The 22,988-nt window shown below is 37.5% G+C and overlaps 1 protein-coding gene and 1 pseudogene across 3 annotated transcripts; one reads left to right on the top strand and one right to left on the bottom strand.

Annotated features, from left to right (window-relative positions):
• LOC140893270 (prohibitin-3, mitochondrial-like) overlaps positions 1-19,308 on the top strand; it is a 36,532-nt pseudogene extending 17,224 nt beyond the window's left edge.
• On the bottom strand, positions 14,720-17,975 carry LOC140891876 (uncharacterized). Of its 3 annotated transcripts, none has more exons than XR_012152643.1 (5): positions 17,469-17,975; positions 16,738-16,971; positions 16,437-16,512; positions 15,203-15,302; positions 14,720-15,125 (listed from the first exon to the last, which is right to left on the bottom strand). XR_012152643.1 is itself a non-coding variant. In XM_073300545.1 (5 exons), the coding sequence occupies exons 1-5, from the start codon at positions 17,540-17,542 to the stop codon at positions 14,874-14,876; spliced, it is 783 nt and encodes a 260-aa protein (XP_073156646.1). In that variant the 5' UTR covers positions 17,543-17,973; the 3' UTR covers positions 14,720-14,873. The 3 variants fall into 3 exon arrangements, 1 of the variants encoding a protein (XP_073156646.1); XM_073300545.1 differs by having other exon boundaries at positions 16,738-17,018; positions 17,469-17,973; XR_012152644.1 differs by lacking the exon at positions 16,738-16,971 and having other exon boundaries at positions 17,469-17,969.
• Positions 19,309-22,988: the final 3,680 nt, after the last annotated feature.

Below are 22,988 nucleotides of genomic sequence, written 5' to 3'. Positions count from 1 at the left end.
TCAAAATATCAAATAAAATTATATATATATATATATATATTTAAAAAATAAGTTAAAAATCTCAAATATTATAAAAATTATATTTTTAGCTATGTTCAAAACCAAATAATCATATATATATATATATATATATATATATATATATATATATATATATATATATAATCTTTTAATATAGGAAATAATTTTTTTGGGAAATAGTCAATTTTTTTTTTAAAAAAATCATTGACAGATATAGCATAAATTAGGGGAAAAAAATTGATAAGGTCAAAAGATTTTCAAATATTTAAAATCAGTCAACTGTTGTGGAGGTGTAACATTTTTATTGGTGGGGTTTGCAACTGCCGAGGACCACACTTATCGAATTGGCTAATTTGTTTTGAGAAAAACAAGTGAACCGGTTTGCCCAGTTGTGAACCGGTTCACCGGTTCATGTCCGGTCCGACCGGTTTTTGACCATGTTTGACCGATTTCAGACGGTTTAACCTAAAAACGGTTTTTAGAGTTGCTCCGAACTGGATCCGTGACCGGTTCGCGGTCGAACCGGCCGATCCGGTTCTGTTTTAAAAACATTGTTTTCAACATAAAAATGCTATGTTGCAGTTACACCATCCCAAACAATATCACTGCTTTAAAATGAATGCCTATTAAGATAAATCCCAAACTCACATCCTAAACTTCATTGTGGAAAAATCAAATAAGGACAAGTTTTTTGAACAATACTTTTAGTCAATCGAAAGAGCATAAAATCAATGAGTATGTCATACGTAGAAGACTTAAATCTAGGGAAAATGGATTATGAACCCATTAAACCATAGAAAAATTACAAAACTCAATAAACTACAAAACCTAGTTCGATTTAATACTTTTAAAACTCTATACAAGAATACACGAAGTGTACATCAATTTAAGCCTCAAGTAAAACCGTATCACCTCCAAGAAACAAATTTTCTAAAACTAGTATATCAAACTATATCTAAATTGCGACATAAGACGTGCAGTTGCTTAGAAAAAAAATTTAGTCATCAAATACTATCCAAAGCCAAAGTCTACCAAACACGAAGAAGAAAAAAATAGCAAGATAAAGAGAATGGTCAATGGAAAAACACACCGTTTTGACAGATGACCCATATCTCTATGTAAAACCAGACCAAGATGGATCAAAAAATCAACAAAGACTCACAAATACGAACCAAAAACACTGGAGAGATGCATGTTAGAAAAACAACTCAAAGCAGACAAACATTGATCCATTAAATCCATAATGACAAAATACTCAAAGGAAATGGAAATATGATGATAAATATTAACATAGAGAATGAGAATATGAAAAAAAATCCAGATAGTGAAATTTTGACAAATCATGTACAATAAAGTTAATTACTTTTAAAAACGCTCACTCTATTCATCACTTCCACTCCGAAATTCACACATGTACAATAATCATTAATAATTAATTAATAACAATAAAAATAACTATAACTAATTATATCAATACCATTATACCAGTGTCATTCATGAGGACACTGCATTGATATATGCATAACTATTAACTCAAACAAACCAAATTTCTGAGGAATTAAACTAAATTCAATTTTTTAAAAAGTACTTAATTTAAGAGGATAAAATCATAAATTCACAATGATAGTGATATATTTTCTTACCCACAATGCAATAATTCTTGAAGGGTTTTAAAAAAATTGAGGATATATGCATTTGGATTGAGGAACAAAAACATTTGATTTGCTTGAATGGATTAAACTATATCCACTTAAATATTTAAGTATACAGGTAGGGGTCTGCCTAACCCCCGCTTCCGGCGGTGTTTTCTAAAAAAAACTATTTAAGTATATATTAGTGATTTTGATAGATGAGTGTTGCTTGCTAGAGAGATTTTGTTTTTCTTAAAATTATACACACTTAAAATAAGGGATACACATACATCATATAACTTGTACAATGCCCTGAAAACTGCCTCATAATTTATTGTGGTTCTTTCATATCATATTCCATATGATCAGAACGTTTGAGTAGTATAAACAAATATGAAGGTGTATCATGAACAACACTTTAACTAACTTAGGTAATCTAATAAAATAGGGACACAGATGTAAAATAGTTGAACAGTTGAGTACCAAAGCTCATGCATCCACAAACCACAATGAAAAAATCATAACCAATAAAACATACATTCCCGTACAATTCATCTCATAATTTTTTTTTATCAAAACGAATAACCCAGAAAATGCATGTGTTAAAATAAGCAAAATGACCTTACGTGGAGTTGGTTGAAGATGAGACACGAGCCTTGATCTCCAAGGAAAGACTTGAGTCCCAAGACTTTTGGCATGGAGATTGAAATCCTGCATGTGTTGCTAAGTGATGCCCATGTACCCTTCACTATGTGTGCATCAAACAGCGTAACGTCACCTCATTTTCTCTATATCACATAAGATTTCAGAAACCTTGACATTGTTGTTGTTGCCAGTAACTACTATCATTCTTCTTCAAAGTTGCTGCAAAAATAAGGTTACCGAGAGGAGTATTGGAAGATAATACTGGCAAATGACATCAAATTTCCGAGAAAATTTCTGACAATTTCTTCGAGATTGATGGCGGGGGCGTTGGAGCCTCCGAGAGAGTCTAGAATATGGGAGAGAGAAGCTCCAAAAATGATTCGTCACTTCTAATTTCTCCTTGCTTGTCTCTTGCCTACAACAACTTCTTTAAGGAAAAATGATCCGTCATTTCATTCATCACCTTCCTACCGAGAGGTCACACATGCACAACCGTCACTAGTAGAAAAATCGCTTAAGACTTCGGTTAATAACCGAAGTCGTAGGCACTTAATTACCGAAGTAGTGCCACGTGAAGTAATAGGGTACCTTTTTACTTCGCTGAATCGCCGAAGTCTTATACCTTAAATTACCGAAGTCTTTGGTCATTTTTTGGAAGCAGAATTGGACCGGTGCCGAAGTAAAAACATATATTTTACTTCGCTCATTTCATAAGTTACGAAGTAAAACATATGCTTATACTTCGTCAATTAAAGAAATTGCCGAAGTAAAATGTATTCTTTTACTTCGATTTTTAATGAAATTTTCAAAGCAAAACATATGCTTATACTTCGGCAATTTCACTAATTGACGAAGTAAAAGACATTCTAAAAAACAAAAAAAAAGTTAAAAATAATATAAAATTTTCAATATTATAAATAAACCAAAATTTAAAATTTTAAAAATAAAATTTAATATACAATTTTTTAGTATTACAAATCACTCGAAATTAAATTCTAATGCAATGCACACTATCAAAAAATACAAAAAAAAAAAAAATCAGAAACTAGGGACTAGAGGCGTGAACAAAGCATAGAATTGTACAAGTAAATGGATGCAAATCATATTCTAAACTTAACACGCAAAACCCAAACACATTCAGGTCGGCCCTGTACTTCGCCCACCCACTCGTAAAGCCAACCATCACCTCCAAAAGCAATCCATATATAATGCAACGCCTATATTCAGGTCCTGAAAAAATAATTAATAACAATGACAGACTTTAATCAAAAATTATTTTTTCTTGATTTCATCCTTCCACTTGATCTAATCACAATGATAGGTACTGACAAGATTCATAAGACATTTAATCCCATAAAACACGAACTAGACTTATGATGATAAATACTGAAAACCTTCAGACGAAGCTAATTAATCCCATAAATTAATTAACATGATACAAGTAGTCACCAGACTCACCACTTAATGTTCAATTATAATCAGTTTGGCCGATGGCTAACCTTTGTAAGAGAACTTCTGATTGTTCAACCATACTCTGAATAAAAAAGTCAGGGCAAATCCCCATATTTCCAAAGTCCTTTGAATTGTAGAGTATGTCTTAAACCGGCTCCAACGGCCACCAAGTGCGACAGATACCTACAAAAACCACAGACTGAAACGACCCTAACTCCCTAATTATAAATAAATATGCGGAATTTTTTTTTTTTAGTAAAAATATGTACATACATGCCCATACATATATGCACAGAATAAATATATTTAAAAAAATAAATAACTTGAATAAGAATAATGCAACAAATCGAAAACTTAACAATTCATAATTTAAATATCTGAGTCATGCGTTAAATAAAATACTGACCAAAAATGGAATAAATTAAAGTTTTGCATGCACTGAAAATTACTTAAATAAAATATTCCAAATCACAACCACTGAAAATAATTAAAATGTAACATGCTAAAAAATTCGAGACATGCATAAAGACTCAGACAACGGTCACGGGGATCACTGCCAGTCTGCTCATACGTCCTCGCCTCCGGTGGGTACTACGTCCTCTACGTACTCACCTGCACCATACCAGTGTAGTGAGCCTAGAGGCCCAACATGCTAACATAACACAGATTTAAAATAATTTAAATCACTTTAATACTAATACATAACATATACATGAATGAGCATGCTTAAAATAATATCATGACATAACATAACTTAAATTAACTTAAATATCATAATCATACATAATACATAAACATTGTTGAACAAATTATTTTCTAACATCGTATGGTTGTATCCATAGTGTAACCTTAAATCATACATCAAATACTGATCAGCGTGGAAACCAACGTACGCGGCGGTGACGAATCACCTCTTAAATTGGCAGTAAACTGCCCTTCAATAGTTCACATATGGGGACGAGTCCCCCTTAAATTGTCACACTACTTCCACTTTCAACATAAAATATTTTCTTTTGCTCAACCTTAAACATTAAATCATGCATAAAAATTATTTCATGAATGCATGTACTTAAATAAAATGTGTGTCCTTCATATATATTTAATTTAATTTCATACTAACATATAAATATTAAAAATAACTTTCATGCATAAAATAATTAAATATATATTCAGGACACATGCAAATTTCTCATGGATTGTACTGAACTGGTGGCCCTAACACTCAAGCCCATTTACTTAAATCTGGCCCATTAACACTGAGACTGGCCCATTAACATACTTAAGCCCCACATTACATTTTTAAGCCCAATTAATTAATTAAAGCCCATTAAAACACTCCTGGCCCAATAACAACCTATTCTGGCCCAATGGGCCCAAAAGCCCAAAAACTGGCCCAATAACTTCCATGGGCCCTCAAGGCCCATAAAAATTAGTGGACCTACTTAATTAATTTAATTAAGCCCAAAATAATTAAATTTAACCCAAAATAATTAAATGGAGCCCAAATAAATTTTGAGATTTAATTAGGCCCATTAAACACTTAATTAAACTTAAAACTTAAAAATAAAAATACCCGAGCCCAACTAACTTAACCCGGACCCGGACCCAACTAACATAACCCATGACTTTCCTGACCCGACCCGGACCCAACAACCCGACCCGGATCACTTCAAACCCTAAAACCCGACGCCCCTCTTACCTGCAGCTCTCGACCGCGAGCAGCAGCCCTTCTAGGGCTGCTGCCGCCCTGCTCCGGCCGCCCCTGGCCGGAGCCCCGCCGCCCAGACGTAGCCCACGTCTGGGCGGTCCAAACCAACCCATGGCCCTAGCCCCATGCAGCATAGACCTCATCACCGAGCCCCCCCTTCTCAGAACCCTAATCTGCGCCACCATCAAGACCCGAACTCCATTAGCTTGTTTCTAGACTCGTTTGGCTCGAACCACTCGAGCCATTCGAGTCTAGACCATCTTAGCACACCCTACAGAACCTGACCAGCAGCTAGTCGCCCAAAGGAAAATGAAGAAAACGTGAGTGATGATAAATCAAGAACATGAACGTGACACAAGCACAAAACGACCCATTTTCTGAAATTCTTTGAAGAAATCGATGTATACACATACTAAAACAATTAATACAGATTTGATGCATAAAAAGAGAAGAAGAATCATGCCTTGCACCGTTAAAAGAAGAGGTAGGAGCGTGTAGAACGAATCCGGGACGACGGGACGACGAACAACCTTGAAGCTTCGAAGGAAAACGTCTATGGAGCCTTCTTGGAGGCTGCTGATCGGTCGAAGAAGAAATGAAGGAGAGGGGTGGCGGCTGTGAGAGTGATCGGGTGAGGGATTTGGATAGGATAGGTTTAGGTTTTTAATTTAATTAAAAGTAGGTTTTTAGGATAATTAAAATATTAATAAGGGTTTTTAAAAATGTAAAATATATAACTTAAAAACTCTAATTAAGATGTAAAATCTGATAACTAAAATTAAAATCCCGAAATATATAATTAAGGGAATTTTAAAAATAATTAAAAGTCACTATTTTGGCTTATTTTGAATAAAAACGGACTCCTAAAATTATATAAAATTAAATACTAAAAATATTGAGGAAATAAAACTCAAAATAATATTTTTGGGCTCTAAAAAGACTCATAAAATAATTTGGATAGAAAGTTGTCATCTCGTCCGTCCACGGTCCCGTCTACGCGATCAAAAACAATTAATTTCCATAAATCGTGAAAATCACTAATTATGGGTTAAATGCTTAAAATAACTTAAAACATGCACAAATAATTTCCCATAAATATTTAACCCATAAATCTAAAATTCTAAATAAATAAAATTCCTAATTATGCATGCGAATTTACGTATTTAAAATACCGGGTGTTACAATTCTCCCCCCCTTAAATTGGATTTCGTCCTCGAAATTAAAGTACTTACCCGAACAACTCCGGGTAGCGAGTCCTCATATCTGCCTCGGTCTCCCAAGTAGCTTCCTCCTCCGAGTGATTCAGCCACTGGACTCTGACCATCGGTATGACACGCGTCCTAAGCCTCCGCTCCTCCCTAGCCAAGATCCGTATAGGCCTCTCCTCAAATGCTAACTCCGGTGTCAACTGAAGAGGCTCAAAATCCAACACATGCGACGGGTTGGAGACATATCTCCGAAGCATGGATACATGGAAAACGTTGTGCACTGCCGCTAGCCCTGGTGGTAGAGCTAAACGGTAGGCCAACGTGCCAACTCTCTCCAAGATCTCGAATGGCCCTATATATCTCGGATTAAGCTTGCCTCTCCGGCCAAATCGCACTACTCCCTTCATAGGTGACACCTTCAGAATACGTGATCACCTACAGTGAACTCCAAATCTCGTCGTCGGGTATCTGCATAACTCTTCTGACGACTCTGAGCAGTCCTCATCCGATCCCGAATCTGAGTCACAATGTCAGCTGTCTGCTGCACAATCTCAGGACCAAGTAAAATCCTCTCACCAACCTCATCCCAATGCACAGGAGATCTGCATCTTCTCCCATACAATGCTGCATAAGGAGCCATACCTATAGACGACTGAAAACTGTTGTTATAGGTAAACTCCACTAATGGCAGTCTCGTCTCCCACAAGCCCTGAAAGTCGATGACACAAGCTCTCAGTAGATCCTCGAGAACCTGGATCACTCTCTCAGACTGACCATCTGTCTGGGGATGGAATGCTGTACTGAACAAAAGTTTAGTCCCCAAAGCTGTGTGCAGACTCTTCCAAAACGCGGATGTGAATCTCGGATCTCTGTCTGACACAATCGACACTGGTATGCCATGCAGTCTAACAATCTCCTTGATGTAAAGCTCTGCATACTGTGTCAATGAGTAAGTAGTCCTCACCGGCAAGAAATGAGCTGACTTGGTGAGTCTATCCACAATCACCCAAATCGCTGTGCAACCTCTGGCACTCCTCGGTAAGCCAACTACAAAGTCCATCGTAATATTCTCCCATTTCCATTCCGGAATAGGAAGAGGTCTAAGAAGTCCTGCTGGACGCTCTGCCTTGACTCGCTGACAAGTCAAGCATTCTGACACCACTCTCTCGATGTCTCTCTTCATCCCGGGCCACCAATACAATAGCTGCAAATCTCTGTACATCTTCGTACTTCCGGGGTGAATGGAGTACGGAGATGTGTGAGCCTCTGCTAAAATCTCAGCTCTCAACTGATCGACGTTCGGTACCCACATCCTACCACGGTACTGAACAATGTCATCCACAACTGTATACAGGAGATTACCCTTGGCCTCATCTCTCTGTCTCCATCGCTGCAACTCCTCATCAGTAGACTGTCCATCCCTGATCCGATCTCGCAGAACTGGCTGCACCGTCAACACTGACAAGCTCGGTGCCTGACCACTCGAATAATTCTCCAAGTCAAATCTCTGAATCTCGCTCTGTAGTGGTAACTGTACGGTCAAACATGATACCACTGACGACTTCCGACTCAAAGCATCTGCTACTACATTAGCTTTACCCGGATGGTAGCTAATGTCACAGTCATAATCCTTCACCAACTCCAACCATCTTCGTTGCCTCATGTTCAACTCCTTCTGAGTGAAGAAGTACTTGAGGCTCTTGTGATCAGTGAAAATCTTTCACTTCTCGCCATACAGATAGTGCCTCCAGATTTCAAAGCGAAAACCACTACTGCTAACTCCAAGTCATGCGTCGGGTAATTCTGCTCATGAACCTTCAGCTGCCTCGACGCATACGCAATAACCTTGCCACACTGCATAAGTACTGCGCCTAAACCCAGCTTAGACGCGTCGGTGTACACCACTAACTCCTCATGTGGTACTGTCACCGCTAACACCGGTGCAGTAGTGAGTGCTTCCTTCAGCTGATCGAAGCTCCTCTGACAGTCTGAACTCTAGATAAACTTCGCGTTCTTCTTGGTTAAGGAAGTCAAGGGTACTGCAATAGAGGAAAAACCCTTGATGAACTTCCTATAATATCCTGCCAAACCCAAGAAACTGCGAATCTCCGAAGCATTCTTCGGAATACCCCAATTCTGCATTGCCTCAACCTTCGACTGATCAACTGCAATCCCATCTCTCGAAATAATGTGGCCAAGAAATGCCACCTGCTCGAGCCAAAACTCGCACTTCCTGAACTTGGCATACAAACGATGCTCCCTCAAAGTCTGCAAGGCTGTCTGTAGATGCTGTCTATGCTCCTCAATGCTCCTAGAGTAGATCAAGATATAATCAATGAAGACTATGATGAACTGATCTAGATACGGCTGAAAAACTCGGTTCATGAGATCCATGAAAACCGCTGGAGCATTGGTCATCCCAAATGGCATCACTAGGAACTCGTAATGCCCATACCGTGTCCGAAAAGCAGTCTTGGACACATCTGCATCTCTAACCCGCAGCTGATGATAACCAGATCGCAGGTCGATCTTGGAGAACATTGAAGCTCCCTGCAACTGATCAAATAAATCCTCTATCCTCGGCAGTGGATACTTATTCTTCACTGTGACCCTATTGAGCTCTCGATAATCGATGCACAGTCTCATACTGCCATTCTTCTTCTTCACAAATAACACTGGAGCTCCCCATGGAGAAAAGCTAGGACGAACAAAGCCTTTCTCTAACAATTCCTGTATCTGCTCCTTCAACTCTTTCATCTCGGTAGGAGCAAGTCTGTATGGTGCCTTAGAGATAGGCACGGTGTCTGGCACTAAGTCAATGCTGAACTCCACATCTCTCACTGGTGGAATTCCTGCAACATCCTCCGGAAAGACATCTGGAAAGTCACGAACCACCTCTATCTCTGATAATGATCTGCTAGATGGTTCTGAGGCCGTGACAATACTCGCTAGAAACCCCTGGCAACCCCGTCTCAACAACTTCCTCGCCTGAATAAGAGATATCACCTGAGGAAAATCACTGCTCTGAGATGCATGGAAAGTAAACGGGTCGGCTCCTGACGGTTTCACTGACACTGACCTCCGACGAAAATCAATCGAAGCTCCATTGACTGTCAACCAATCCATACCCAATATCAAATCAAAGCCGCTTAACGGCAAAACCACTACATCTGCGCGAATGGAGTGTCCCTGTAGCTCTAACTCCAGCTCTCGGATGACACTAGAGGTAGTAATAATCTGCCCTGACGGCATAGTAACATCATACCCACTGTCAATAATCTCAGGTGTGATGCCTATCCGCCTTATAAATTCCAGGGAGATAAACGAATGCGTAGCCCTTGAATCTAGCAACGCAAATGTGGAATTGCCTCCAACTAGAATTCTCCCTGCACGCAAAAAATTCCCAACAATTTCATGCCACTACTAAATTTTCCCCCAACGAGACACTAATAACCCTTAATTCTAATCGCAAGTAAAACATGCTTCTTATTCTAACATGCAGATAGATAACCCAAATAACAACAATTCCACAAGAAAAACGAGATTCTTAACCAAAGGAAAAATTATAAAATACTAGAGGTAAGATATACCGGTGATCAAGGAGGTGTCTGGGTCTGCCTCCTCCGCCTGCATGACGAACACTCTACCAGCCGTGTTCTTCTTCCTCGGGCAGTTAGCTATCTGATGCCCTGGCTTTCTGCAGTGGTAACAAACTCCTTCTCCCAACAGACAAGGTCCCGAATGCATCTTCTGACACTTCGGGCAAGTAGGAAAACCTATGGCATTAGGGGCCCCGCCCCTCTGCTGCTGTGGCCTCTGCTGCGGATTCGGGCCCTTAGCCGGCCCAGTAAACTGCTTCTTCGCAGGAGGCTGCAAAGATGGTCGCTGATACCCCGACTGAATCTGTCTCTTTCCTTGCTGCTCCCTCTGGATCTCTCTCCTGCCCTCCTCGGAACGCAAGGCTCTACTGACTGCAGTCTCATAAGTAGGGACGTCTGCCATGCGAATGTCATGCCTGATATCCGCCTTCAGACCCTCCACAAACTGCCTCATCTTCTCCTGTGGACTTTCTGGATTCAGAGGCACAAAGTGACAGCCCCTGTCGAACTGTCTCACATACTCAACCATAGATCTGTCCCCCTGTCGGAGACTCATAAACTCCCGGATCATGCGACTGCGCACATCCTCCGTGAAATACTTGGCGTAGAAGATACGCCTGAACTCTGCCCACGTCAGTGTAGGAAGGTGAACTCCTCTGGCAGCACCCTCCCACCACAAAGCTGCATCTCCCCTCATCATGTACGTCGCACAGTTCACCCTGTCGGCATCTGTGATCCCCATATACGCAAAGATGGACTCCAAAGAGCGAATCCACCCCTCAGCCACCAAAGGATTGGTGGTACCAGTGAACTCCTTGGGTCCCTTCTTCTGGAACCGCTCAGCTACGTCCTCCTCATGGGACAGTCTAGGACGTGAAGCCTGTTGCTCTAACAGAGCAGTAATCCCTGCCATCAAAGTAGCATTGGCCTGCTCCAATGCTGCAAGTGGGTTCTGCGGAGGTGGAGGTGGAGGTGTAGGTGGAGATCCCCCACGTCTGTTCATCGGTCTGGGAGGCATTCTGCACCACCACATATTTCTTTACGTAAATCGCCATGCATAACTAAGTACTAAAAATTTTCTGCTAACATAAGTGCTTAAGTCTTAAACATGATACTACTAGATCATACTAAAAGCAATTAAAACTTACAGACCGGTAGCGTGGATTTCTGAGCTCGCATAGCAGTAATGACCCCTCCAAGGACCGTGCTTTGATACCAACTGAAACGACCCTAACTCCCTAATTATAAAGAAATATGCGGAAATTTTTTTTTTTTTAGTACATACATGCCCATACATATATGCACAGAATAAATATATTTAAAAAAATAAATAACTTGAATAAGAATAATGCAACAAATCGAAAACTTAACAATTCATAATTTAAATATCTGAGTCATGCGTTAAATAAAATACTGACAAAAAATGAAATAAATTAAAGTTTTGCATGCACTGAAAATTACTTAAATAAAATATCCCAAATCACAACCACTGAAAATAATTAAAATGTAACATGCTAAAAAATTCGAGACATGCATAAAGACTCAGACAACGGTCACGGGGATCACTGCCAGTCTGCTCATACGTCCTCGCCTCCGGTGGGTACTACGTCTTCTACGTACTCACCTGCATCATACCAGTGTAGTGAGCCTAGAGGCCCAACATGCTAACATAACAAGGATTTAAAATAATTTAAATCACTTTAATACTAATACATAACATATACATGAATGAGCATGCTTAAAATAATATCATGACATAACATAACTTAAATTAACTTAAATATCATAATCATACATAATACATAAACATTGTTGAGCAAATTATTTTCTAACATCATATGGTTGTATCCATAGTGTAACCTTAAATAATACATCAAATACTGATCAGCGTGGAAACCAACGTACGCGGCGATGACGAATCACCTCTTAAATTGGCAGTAAACTGCCCTTCAATAGTTCACATATGGGGACGAGTCCCCCTTAAATTGTCACACTACTTCAACTTCCAACATAAAATATTTTCTTTTGCTCAACCTTAAACATTTGATCATGCATAAAAATTATTTCATGAATGCATGTACTTAAATAAAATGTGTGTCCTTCATATATATTTAATTTAATTTCATACTAACATATAAATATTAAAAATAACTTCCATGCATAAAATAATTAAATATATATTCAGGACACATGCAAATTTCTCATGGATTGTAGTGAACTGCTGGCCCTAACACTCAAGCCCATTTACTTAAATCTGGCCCATTAACACTGAGACTGGCCCATTAACATACTTAAGCCCCACATTACATTTCTAAGCCCAATTAATTAATTAAAGCCCATTAAAACACTCCTGGCCCAATAACAACCTATTCTGGCCCAATGGGCCCAAAAGCCCAAAAACTGGCCCAATAACTTCCATGGGCCCTCAAGGCCCATAAAAATTAGTGGACCTACTTAATTAATTTAATTAAGCCCAAAATAATTAAATTTAATCCAAAATAATTAAATGGAGCCCAAATAAATTTTGAGATTTAATTAGGCCCATTAAACACTTAATTAAACTTAAAACTTAAAAATAAAAATACCCGAGCCCAAATAACTTAACCCGGACCCGGACCCAACTAACATAACCCATGACTTTCCTGACCCGACCCGGACCCAACAACCTGACCCGGATCACTTCAAACCCTAAAACCCGACGCCCCTCTTCCCTGCAGCTCTCGGCCGCGAGCAGCAGCCCTTCTAGGGCTGCTGCCGCCCTGCTCCGGCCGCCCCTGGCCGGAGCCCCGCCGCCCAGACGTAGCCCACATCTGGGCAGTCCAAACCAGCCCATGGCCCCAGCCCCATGCAGCCTAGACCTCATCACCGAGCCCCCCCTTCTCAGAACCCTAATCTGCGCCACCATCAAGACCCGAACTCCCTTAGCTTGTTTCTAGACTCGTTTGGCTCGAACCACTCGAGCCATTCGAGTCTAGACCATCTTAGCACACCCTACAGAACCTGACCAGCAGCTAGTCGCCCAAAGGAAAATGAAGAAAACGTGAGTGATGATAAATCAAGAACATGAACGTGACACAAGCACAAAACGACCCATTTTCTGAAATTCTTTGAAGAAATCGATGTATACACATACTGAAACAATTAATACTGATTTGATGCATAAAAAGAGAAGAAGAATCATGCCTTGCACTGTTAAAAGAAGAGGTAGGAGCGTGTAGAACGAATCCGAGACGACGGGACGACGAACAATCTTGAAGCTTCGAAGGAAAACGTCTATGGAGCCTTCTTGGAGGCTGCTGATCGGTCGAAGAAGAAATGAAGGAGAGGGGTGGCGGCTGTGAGAGTGATCGGGTGAGGGATTTGGGTAGGATAGGTTTAGGTTTTTAATTTAATTAAAAGTAGGTTTTTAGGATAATTAAAATATTAATAAGGGTTTTTAAAAATGTAAAATATATAACTTAAAAACTCTAATTAAGATGTAAAATCTGATAACTAAAATTAAAATCCCGAAATATATAATTAAGGGAATTTTAAAAATAATTAAAAGTCACTATTTTGGCTTATTTTGAATAAAAACGGACTCCTAAAATTATATAAAATTAAATACTAAAAATATTGAGGAAATAAAACTCAAAATAATATTTTTGGGATCTAAAAAGACTCATAAAATAATTTGGATAGAAAGTTGTCATCTCGTCCGTCCACGGTCCCGTCTACGCGATCAAAAACAATTAAATTCCATAAATCGTGAAAATCACTAATTATGGGTTAAATGCTTAAAATAACTTAAAACATGCACAAATAATTTCCCATAAATATTTAACCCATAAATCTAAAATTCTAAATAAATAAAATTCCTAATTATGCATGCGAATTTACGTATTTAAAATACCGGGTGTTACACAGACAGAAGCAACTTATCAACTCTGTCCTCAGAAGAAATAACAAGTACGACAACACAAATCATATATACGTCGACACAATAAACCTTAGGCAATTCCCTTGGTACATGCTCTATTGGAAGGATTTCAAAATCCTATATTATTTGAGAAACAATAACATCCCTCAATGATAATAAAATTGGGTCTATATATATATATATTTTGTGAAAACGGGTCAATATATATTTTATATAGAATTATAAGTTGCATAAATAAGCATAATATTATACTTTGCATGATATTTAATTAAAAATCACAATTCATCGGAAGATTAAACTGAGCAATCATATATAACACAAGTGGGCATGCATCGTTCATTTTGGTTTAAAAAATGATATTAAAGAACATATAATAGAATATTATCGATCGAAGGATCCTAATTCATGTTTGTTTTAAGAAGCTAATCATTTACAGAAATTTAAACCGACACATTTGTCCAAAAATAATAAATAGAAACAGATAACAATACTAATAATGATAAAATTGATATAAGAGTAAAAAAAAAAGTCTAGGAGATATATCGAACAGATCAATTTACGTTAGCGTGAATGAAGAAATTAGAAAGGAATATATTCTTACAAAAGTTTGCATGAAAAAGGTATCCCAAATCTTATCACTTATTCTTTGCTCCTGCTCCACATTCAATATTTACACCTGCTGCTCAAATCTTACAAACATTCATATATACTAAATGCATGTTTCAATATTATAACATTCAGCCCCGGAGGAACGCCTCCAAACGCACACGCCAAGGCTATTAAATCAGACCTGAATGAGAGCATTTTGCGAACTCGAGGTGCGCGTGGCATGTTCATAAAAAGTAAATTTGAGAAAAATGCTATCCTCCGGTGTGCTTCAAGGTTTGTTGGCACATCCATTGCAGATTCTTTTACAGTTAGGAGAAGACAGAGACGTCGAATCTATTAAAGAAACACATGTGACAGTGCTCGATTTCTGTATAAGAACTAGAAGTTGGTATAACTGAATTTAAGTGTACCTGTTCTTCCCATTGCGCTGTATTTGGGGGAGGGAACACAATATTGGCAAAAAGTTGTTTTCTTGTATCCTTGCTGTTATGAACAAGTTCGGCCAATTCGCTGCATCCGACAATAAAACCATATATTATCAATCATTCAGAAGATTCTCACTTTATCCATACATGGGACTGATAGGAAAAAAGGCAAATAGATATATGCCGAAAACTGGCATCCAGGATCCTAGTGACAAACAATTCAGTTATATAACACGAATATTTGTGAGGACAAAATAATATGAATTTAGTATATAAGCTCCATGAATAAAACTAAACACAACCTTTTCTCAGTTTCTCCAACAATCAAGGCATTAAGAATGAGTTTAAATGACTCATAGCATTCTATGACAGCACATTTCATATACTCATTCTATTGAACATATCAAATGTTCATGAAATGGATTGAATTAATAAACAAAGATATAGGAATGCAATATTTATATGATAAGACTTAAAAAAGAAACCCACAAAATTGAACAGGAAGAAATGAAATAATATTTTCCACCGATGAGTAAAACCATACATGTACTGGTATGTCAAGCGTTTCCAGAACCCACAATCTTGGTATGCTGGTTCAGTGAATCGAGAAAGTGGAAAATGTGGTACAAGACACAACCCACAATTAGGACACATGGACCATGTTCTCAATACAAGACACAACCCAGTGTCTTATGAATGTAAATGCCCACAGATTGCATTGTAAAATTTAGACTGCAATTCTAATGTTTTCAATTTTTTTACCACCAAAAGGATCTGGAAAACATTGAAAGTTCTGCAAAACTCCTTCATTGATCATTGGATTAATGATACATTCTATCATCCCACATGTAAATTAATTTTTTTACTGTTAAGAACAAATTTAATTTAAATTGAACATTGTTTTTATTTATAAATTTCACAATGATGAATTAATTTTAACTTTTCATCTTATCGGTAATACTTTATAAATAATTTAACAAATAGATATAATACAATTAAGCATTAAATAAGACAACTATGAGCTTAATCCCAACAATTTGAAAAAAAATCCAAAAAACTTAAGAACCTGATAAGTGACAAACTTCAACAAAATACCATCAAATGTCGTCTTTACATAATATGAAAAACTGATCGTATCATGTAAGTCACGTGATTGATGAGGCAATAAGAGAACACAACATAATTTTGAAACTGGAACAAGAAAGAAGCAACTCCAAACCTGTTGATGTAAATCACGTGATTGATGATGCAATAAGAGATTTTGGGCCACAACCCACATGAGTATATCCTTTCAACTGCAACAATATCCAAATAATAACCATGAGCAAGGTTAAAAACACAAATCAATTCAGACTCCACTACATGAATGTGTAATAAAGTAAAAAAAAGATATTCTAGAGAAAAGTCATAAGTTAATATCCACTTAATCTTATTTCATGTCATGAAAACCACCGAATTAACTCGCAATTCACGCATTTTTTAGCACCAAGCGGCCCAGCGTCGGCGAACAGAAGACTCACAAGCTGGGACGATAGGGAATTCAGGTCTTCTGGTGATTTTTTCTTGAGAAATCCCAGCAACTGATCTCTGGTCAGCCCATTCGACCCGGCGGTAATCAAGCCCAGAACAACATGAATCGATAGCGGGGAGAACACAAGATTGGCGTTCTTGGCTTCGGTGATGATGACGTGCTTCGCCAGAGACAAGGAAACGTCGGTTTGGTTGAGGATTGACTCTCGCAGATCCATAGTTGGCTTTGTGAAGGTGAGTCAGCGTGTATGTTTGCAGAAAGAAAATGAAGCTACTAAAAATGCTAATAAGCAGTTGTGGATCAACACGGACAACGAAATTGAAATAAAAGGAATCAAATTTGTCATATAAACTCTTCTTAAAATGTAAGCTCAATGGCCACTGTTATTTACAGCCTAACAAATTGAAAATTTCATACCAACCTCTAATGTTATCTCATGTCATTCACAATTTTACAAATGCCTCAAGCCAATCATACTAGACGTTAGTCAAAATTAAGTGTAATCAATTGAGGCAAAGAAACAAACACCTAATGTGCATAAATGAAGCTGGCCGAGAACAAACCAATTTGAAGATGAAATGCAGCCCCAAAACCACAACCCACAGTCACCCACGCTCAAATGGAGCCAATATTCCAACCGATAATCAAAACCCCAAGCAAAATCCAGAAATCGCAGAAAAATTAACCCTAGCAGTGGAAATCCAAGTTCAAGCGAAGTACCTCACGCAGATGCAGTAGCAGGAGTCCAGCAGTGAAATCGACCCCAAAATACTCTGAAAGTGAAGCTCAATCATGAGATGAAAGCCTAAAAATTGAGAGATTGAAAAACGGAAGTGTACGTAGATGTACACTCGCGATTTGAACAGAATCGCAACCAATGTCCCTCACGAAGTTAACAGCCATGGAAACGAACCAAGAACATCATAATATTGCAGCAAATCACAACCAAAATCCCAGAAATCAAGAAAATAAGAGCCCAAGATGCGCAGATTTGAAAAAACGCGATTGGAAAATCGCGACCAACAGTGCACCTTGCGATTAATCACTTGATTTGGGAGATAATGAAGGTGATTAGAAGTTAACTCAATATTGAATCAAACGAAAATAGTGTAACAATCAGTAGGAAAATTCGTGAGATGTGGGTGGATTCGAAAATGTTTTCACGTTCCCATATAGAGAAGGGAGAGAATATGTCAAGTTAGAGAAAGGGATTTTTCACTACACAGATTTTTTTTATAAATTTTAACTTCGGTAAATTTCAAATGACGAAGTAAAATGCTACTTAAAATTTAAAGTGAAGCCCGTTTTTTTTATATGAGAAGTCTTAACAAGCATTTTACTTCGTCAATTTTGCAACCGAAGTATATTACTATCTATTACTTCGAAATTTGAAATTGCCGAAGTAAAAATTGGCGAAGTAAAACATCAAATTTCTACTAGTGTCCCGTTAATATTCTTGGTAATTAAACTTTAATAGGACAAAGTAGGAAATTAATTTAAACAATTTAATTTAATTTAATTTGAAGAAGATTTAAGAGGACAAAGTATCAAATTCACAAATAGAAGTGGTATATTTATAAGGATATAGATATAGATATAGAATAGATATACATTATTAATAAAAGGATCGTATTTTTAACTTCTCCCCGGGTAACATTTTTCTCTGGACCGCCCCTGCGAACTGGATATCAACACCATCGTCCTCAACTCATCTCTCTACATCGTCGACGGCGGCCAACGTGTTGTTCTCTTCGATCGTTTACATGGCGTTATTGATGACACCGTTGGCAAAGGGACACACTTTCTGATCCCCTGGCTTAAAAAAACCTTCATCTTCGACATCTGCACGCGTCCTCACATTCTGTTTCATGCATGCCATGCCTCCTTATCTGAAAACCTAGATTTATTTACGATTTTAACCAAAACTTGGTTTATATTTGTAGCCAGCTGATTGATGTTTACATTTTTATTTTGAATTTTTTGGGACCAAGGATATGCAGATGGTAAATCTGACCTTGCGTGTGCTCTCACGCCCTGAGGTCCCACGCCTACCAAACATATTCAAAACCCTAGGGCTTGAATATGATAATAAAGTCCTCCCATCGATTGGAAATGAGGTTCTCAAAGCTGTGGTTGCACAGTTCAATGATGACTAATTACTCACCGAACATCCCCATGTTTCTGCCCTTTGTGCGTGAGAGTTTGATTCGCAGGGCAAAGGATTTAGATCAACATTGTGCTGGATGATGTAGTTATTAAACATTTGTTCTATGGTGCTGAGTTCTCCAAGGCCTCGGAATAGAAGCAGGTGGCCCAACATGAGGCAGAGAGATCAAATTTCATGGTTGCAAAGGCCGAGCAAGAGAGGAGGGCTGCCATTATCAGGACTGAAGGGGAATAAGCTGATTTCTGATGCAACTGTTGTTGCAGGAATGGGCTTGATTGAGCTGAGGAAGATCGAGGCCGCCAAGGAAAATGCTGCTACATGAGAAGGAATGGGAATGTTATGTACCTGCCTGGTAACAATAACATGCTTCTTGGAGTCAATCCTAGGCGTTGATTTCAGACAACCTTTGAGTCGATTTTTTGTTCTGGATCTCCCTATTAATAATTGCTTTCCTCTGCTGTAACTGGTCATTAATGCTCAAAATTTGTCATTTGAGGATAATCCATTCCATGTGCGTTGTTATTAGTTCTTTGAAACCAATTTTTATATTAGAATCCTAGCTCCAAGATGCTTGATGATTTTTGTGCTGCTTGTATTTTTTGTTCTTTGCTTGCGATCAGACGAAACAACTGTCCGCCTTTTTCTCTTTCTGTTTTTACTATTTTTTTATTTTTTATTTTTTTGTGTTGAGAAAATCAGAACACCAAATAACAAGGCTCATGTGATAAACACTTCTTGGTAAAACCTTCTCTTCCAAAAAAGTGTTTGGGTATATATGTTGTTTGACCGACCATATGTTTTCTTTTTTACAAAAAAAAAAATCGAATTTGGATTTGAATTTGGATTTTAATCCATGGAATTGGAATTTCATTTTGGTGTTTGACAAAAAATTAAAATATATTTTGGAATTTGATAGCATAAATTTTGGATAAATAATATTTTGAACTGACAAATAAGATCTTACGCAAGTAGAAGAAACCCGAGTTCCAATAAAATAAATTTAGTGAGAAAAATAGTTTTTAAAACATCGGTGGTTCCGAATGCCATACTCTTAATTTTTGATCCAATTAAACATCTCGCTAATTAGGATTATGATTCTTTAATCATGTTTTACCATTTAATCTCATAAAACAGGGTGCGGGTTACTACATTCTCCTCACCTTAAGAGATTTCATCCTCAAAATCAAGCCTAAGGAAAACTGATAATGTAACGCCCCAAAAACCAAAAGAGGGCGCCACTACTTTTCTTAAAAGCAATGATAACGTTTTACATATATGCGGAAAAATTTAAAATTTAATTTCCAAATAATTTGTGCACCGTTAAAATAGGAGCAAATTGGTGATAAATCCCCAAACCCAAACTAGACTTTGCCCTAACTCCCTACTCATAAGATTTTTTGCAATAGCTCCCTAGGACCACAAAACTTGAATATTTAATTGTTTAATTCTTGTACTGGATTTATGCTTTTTTATGCTTAAAATCTAAAGACTTTATGCTAAAATCTGAAGATTTTATGCTTATTCATGGTACAAAGAATTATCCGTAAAAATGGTATCATAGCCTTAGGTTAATTATTCAGACATAATATTATTCGATAATTCATGCTTTTCTTTGTTGAGGAGAAGATTTTTTTTTTAAAAAAATGACTTCAAACGAAGGTTTGAATCAAGAGGATTTTATTCATATGAAATCCTATAAACAAGTTAATCTATTCACAATAGATTACTTACAACAGGTTGTGATTAATGCTCTTAATTTTGAAGAGATAAAGAAAAATTATTTCTAACTCTCAATTTTTAGAGATTACCCCAGATTCCTCTAAACTCTCCGGAGATCTTAGAGAAATTCAAAAGACGGTACAATATTACAGCAATCAGCTGTATGAAATACCTCGGAAAATTGAAGAAATCCTTAAGAAACAAGAAGAAATTCTTGGAAACCTAAAAGATCTTCAAAATAAAATCATAAATCTAGAACATACTTCGGGTTCTAGAAAAGAAAATACAGGAGGAAGGTTACCACTCTCATTTGGTACCGAACCTTTGTTACATCAGAAAAGTAAAACCAAAATGGTCCAAAAACCTTTAACCAATGATGAAATGATGATTAATCTTATAAAAGAAGTATCAGAGAAAAACACTATCTGATGACTACTTTAGAAAGATTAAATCTCGAGGATCTACAAGATCTTGCGGATTCTTTTGCAAATCTCAAAGTAGTAGATCTAAAAATGAATTTCCCAGAGGGTGAACAACCCATAGGGAATCCCCCAAGATATGTGGTTAAAACAAAAGAACCACATAGTGAGTTTCAGGTTGGAGAAAATTCATATCCAGCAGGAACCAGATCAAGAAGGAGTAAAATCCCACTCCATCAAACTCCTTACGGAAAAACTATTTTAGATCCAATACATCCTTACGGGGTTATGTTAAACTTTGATGTTTTGGATTTCAAAAACAGAGAAGATCTTATAGATGATTGGACGTCAGCTATGAGAATAGCAGCAGGGACATTAGATCTCAATAAAGAAGGATTCATTAAACTTCTAGAAATGAGTCTAATGGGATCTGTTAAGATCGCATGGGAGATGACTATGCCAGAAACTAAGGAATCAATCTTAGCAGGAGAATCCCTCAGCGAGATTGAAGAAAGAATGGCCACCCTATTTAAAGCACAATTCATAGGGATAGACTATTTCAATAATCAAGATACAGAGAAAAAGAGAAGATATACTCAAGCTCTTTATAGCATCGAGTTATATGATATCTTCTTAGTTGATGAATACATTATGTTATTCACTAAATACAGATGGAATTCGAGAGTCGAGGAAAATATAGCTATTCAGCTATTTTTTGCAAAAATGCCATGTCCCTGGAGAGAAATGCTGATTAAAGAATATGTTCCAGGAAATCTTGATACATTGGCAAGACGTGCCTCCTTTTTGAAATAAAAATTAGCAGAATGGTGCCATATGGCAGCATTACAGAAGAACTACAAGAAAATAAGAGGTATAGATAAGCGTACACCTTTGTGTTGTAGAGAAAATGATCTTCCAACGATCATTGGAAACAGATCACAGGGATTTAAAAAGAAGAAATTCAGAAATAATCCCTATAATAAAAGAATGAAAAGTTCTTGGAAACCAAGAACATTTTGGTCCAAACAAAAGGCCAGATCCTATAGATCAGGTAGAAGAAGTAGACCTACAAGAACATCCCCAGCAACAGGCTCATCACAAAGCTGGGGAAGAACACCATCAAGTAGAACTTTCAGAAGAACTCATACAAGAGCAAGTAAAAGTTTCAAGGATTGCAACTGCTGGACATGTGGAGCAAGAGAACATATATCTACAAATTGTCCAGAAAACGAGAAAAAAGGAGTTAAACTCTTTGAAGCAACACCAGATATGGATGATGCGGTCTTCTTTCAAGATCTAGTCCAAGTATATCAATTTGAGGATATCCCCTCAGATGAAAGCATATACGAAGAAGAGATATTGTTTAGTCGAGAAGTTTCTGACGATGAATTAGAATCAGAATCAGAGTAAAAAGGAAGTGTTTCGCCATGAAACACATGAAAGTTTGGCTGGGTTCTTTAGTCAAATCACGATATCTCATAATATGGTCCAAAGGATTATGAGAGAAAATCCAACATTACAGAAGTACCAAGGATTTTTGGCAGGACAAGTTGAAAGAGTCTTAGGAAACCTAGGGCTAAGACAAAGAAGACATAATTTGATTTATAAGGTATCCAGAAGGGAAATGGCGATCCCTATGGAACTAACCAGTAATCAAATTGAAATGCAGCTAATTCCCTTTGAAGAAATTCGAGAAGAATTACAGAAATTAAAAGCAGAAGTATCAAAGACAATGTCTTGGATTCATATTGGAGCAATCCAGATTATGATCAAGGCTACTTTTAAAGAGGGAATAGATTCACCCATAGATATCGTAGTATGTGATAAAAGAATGGGAAATATACAAGATGCGGTTCTAGGAACTATCTCGGGAAATTTATGTGCAGGAAAAATTGTGGGAGTTATTTATCCAAGAATAGCCTACAATTTAGATGA

Source organism: Henckelia pumila, chromosome 3, assembly GCF_033568475.1.
Source record: "Henckelia pumila isolate YLH828 chromosome 3, ASM3356847v2, whole genome shotgun sequence".
NCBI classification, from domain to species: Eukaryota; Viridiplantae; Streptophyta; class Magnoliopsida; order Lamiales; family Gesneriaceae; genus Henckelia; species Henckelia pumila.
The sequence above is the reverse complement of the archived record's forward strand: the minus strand, read 5'-3'. Positions and strand labels throughout refer to the sequence as shown.

Coding starts and splice junctions, on each gene's coding strand:
- LOC140891876 (XM_073300545.1), bottom strand. CDS start 17,542: ATGATTGAGCTTCACTTTCAGAGTATTTTGGGGTCGATTTCACTGCTG. Junction 17,019..17,468: donor TGCTACTGCATCTGCGTGAG/GTACTTCGCTTG, acceptor CATTTTTAGTAG/CTTCATTTTCTTTCTGCAAA. Junction 15,126..15,202: donor CAGCGCAATGGGAAGAACAG/GTACACTTAAAT, acceptor TTTCTTTAATAG/ATTCGACGTCTCTGTCTTCT.